At 41.6% G+C, this 2,502-nt stretch overlaps 1 protein-coding gene across 1 annotated transcript in view; it reads right to left on the bottom strand.

Moving 5' to 3' along the window:
• Positions 1–2,502, bottom strand: part of LOC109863108 (serum response factor homolog) — a 16,361-nt gene that overhangs the window by 11,684 nt on the left and 2,175 nt on the right. The window contains exons 2-3 of the mRNA XM_020443302.1: positions 2,145–2,469; positions 65–316 (exon numbers count right to left, since the gene is read on the bottom strand). Of these exons, the coding sequence (XP_020298891.1) occupies positions 65–316; positions 2,145–2,469 (577 nt within the window). The remainder of the gene's footprint in view (positions 1–64; positions 317–2,144; positions 2,470–2,502) is intronic.

The raw sequence follows: 2,502 nt of genomic DNA, 5'->3' as shown, positions 1-2,502 counted from the left end.
CGGGCCCCGGATAGCCGGCGTGCAGCGAACCACCGTGCGGCGAGCCGTACACCAGTTGCCTTACTTTCTGCTCGTCGTCGGCGATGTTGTACGTCAGCTCGGTTTCCTCGAAGCCGGTCGCGGACATCCTCTGGTCGCCGGACGAGCCCGACGGCGGCGGATCCGGGCTGTTGAGACACGTCTGGATCAACGCCTTACCGGCCTCACTCGTGATCATTGGCTGCAACTTGCGCGTCGCGAAGGTGTACACGTGGCCGGTTTCGCTCGCTACTAACAGCATCACCTGTGTCCCGGTCAGCGTCGACAGTTCGTACGCCTGTGAATGTCAAAATTAATATTCTCATTAATATTCCAGCAATAAATTTATCCTGTATTTGATACGAGTTTGTTGTTGCTAAAAGTAATTTTTAATTTGTAAAGTAACATGTACGATGTAAAAAATCTCGGTCTTCTCTCTTTTGAGAAAGAATTTCAAGAAAATTCGAACGACATACGAGCGTTTCAGTTACTGGGACACAAACGGTCACTACTGTAAATAAACACCGATGTAAAATTGTGTGTATTTCTGTAATTAATTGCACCGATTAAATTTCAAGAACGACAAAGTTTGATTATTATTATGACGTAATATTTCAAATAAACGATATAGTGCGCACATACGTATTTGTGTAATGCGATATGCTTTCTAAATATATTCTTCAAACAGATGCGTGTATAGAAATGTGCTCGGTGAAATTGATATGCTGGGAAAAAACAAAGTTTATTTAGTATGCTTTTTTCTTTTTTTTTTAAGGCAATTTGGATGATTTTAAGGAATAAACAGAAAAAAATGAACGATCGATAACATTTGATTAAGAGAAACAATTGGTTCAGTAGCTTGGAAGCCGATCACTAGATCTTTGATCGATAAGCGACTTGCAACAAATTGTTTGTAAGTGAACGTTAATATAAAATCAAATATTTAACTTTATATCGTGGGAGAAAAGATTTCAATTCAATATAAAAAAATCTATTTCTGACTAAATATTATAATTTGACTTCAATGTCCTTTTTAATATTTCTACTTTTCGATTTTAACAATGACAAAGTAATAAACGCGTGCTTGTTGCGAAAGAGAGACACATTTGTTTGAGATATCAAACAATGCAAACGCAAGGATTAAATAACGAGAAAGGTCAGGAGAAAAGAGAGAAGAAAATCGAATCCACAGAGTAGTTGCCTTTCTGTGAACAATCAGTTTTATTTAAAACTATTCTCAGCTGAAAAAAAGACATGTGTCACACATAGAGATGTAATATTATATATTTAAAAAAATTAATTTTGTGATAATTTTTATGCGACACTTTATAACACGAGAAATTGTTGCAAAAATTTGTATTGGTAAAACCAAATGCGTAACAACTGCAGACAGAGAAAGACAAGAGAAAGTGACATGAGAGATTTCAAGAATGTTGATTAACAAAAATAAGTGCGTGTGTGTGTGTGTATAAGAGAGAGGAGAGAGAGAAAGAGAGAGAGAAAGAGAGAAAGCTGTTTTCCATATTTAAATGAAACCAAAAACACAAACACAATTGCAATAATTAAACGAAATATACAAATAAACCGATTATTCTTAAAAATAATCCCAATTGGCATAACTCCAATCCCGCGATTCATTTTACGTGTCGTTCAACGCGGTGATTAAGATTTACATTACATGTCGTTAGTTGGTCTAGATTAAGTACGCTCTCTTCGCGCGTTTGTAAGTCATTCCGTACGTGCAATTTCGATGAATACATCAGGCTCATCAGGGCGGACGTTAATTGCTGGTTCGATGTAACCGCAAGCGCCGCGAATGTTATCGTTTCTCAATCGCGGGAGCGTTAAATTCTCGCGCGCTGTGTTCCATTCAGTGCTGTCATCACCGCGCGCGCTTCGTATATTTATATATAGCATCCCTTGTGTACGTTTTGCTATTATTTTTGCTGTTCTTCGGCGCGTTCTTTCTCTCGCGGCAATCCGAGTGCAACGCATTCCCGTCGCGAGAGATCGTTCAAACGAACATCGACCGACACTTTTTCTACTTGTTAAATGTACGCTCTTTTTTTTTTTTAAATGACAAGACGGCGCCAATGTGTCAAAAATACGTTTACCACGATACAAACCTTCTTCATGATACCGGTCTTCCTCTTGGAAAAAGTGGTGTACCTCCTGAGTTTGTTGTCGATGTATTCCATCTTGATCTTCACCCGACCCTTGGTCTTCTTGCCGTTAGACGGGGGTGACTTTTTTGGCTGACCCAGACTCGTGAACGATTCCTCGAGATTGTCGGACACGCAGTCGCCGGGCATGCCGGCGGCCGACATGCTCTGCGCGGTCTGCGAGAGCGACGGCTGCTGCTGCTGCTGCTGCTGCTGCCGCGCCGCCGGATTGTTACCGCCGTCGTCACCGTAGCAGACATCGGACGTGGTGCGCTTGATGCCCCGCTGCACGGTGCCAACGCCTGGCGTCGCGGCGCCCGCA

The sequence above is a fragment of the Pseudomyrmex gracilis genome, unplaced genomic scaffold, assembly GCF_002006095.1.
Source record: "Pseudomyrmex gracilis isolate BER0280 unplaced genomic scaffold, ASM200609v1 scaffold_11, whole genome shotgun sequence".
Lineage (NCBI taxonomy): Eukaryota > Metazoa > Arthropoda > Insecta > Hymenoptera > Formicidae > Pseudomyrmex > Pseudomyrmex gracilis.
This window is presented reverse-complemented; position numbering and strand designations above follow the sequence as displayed.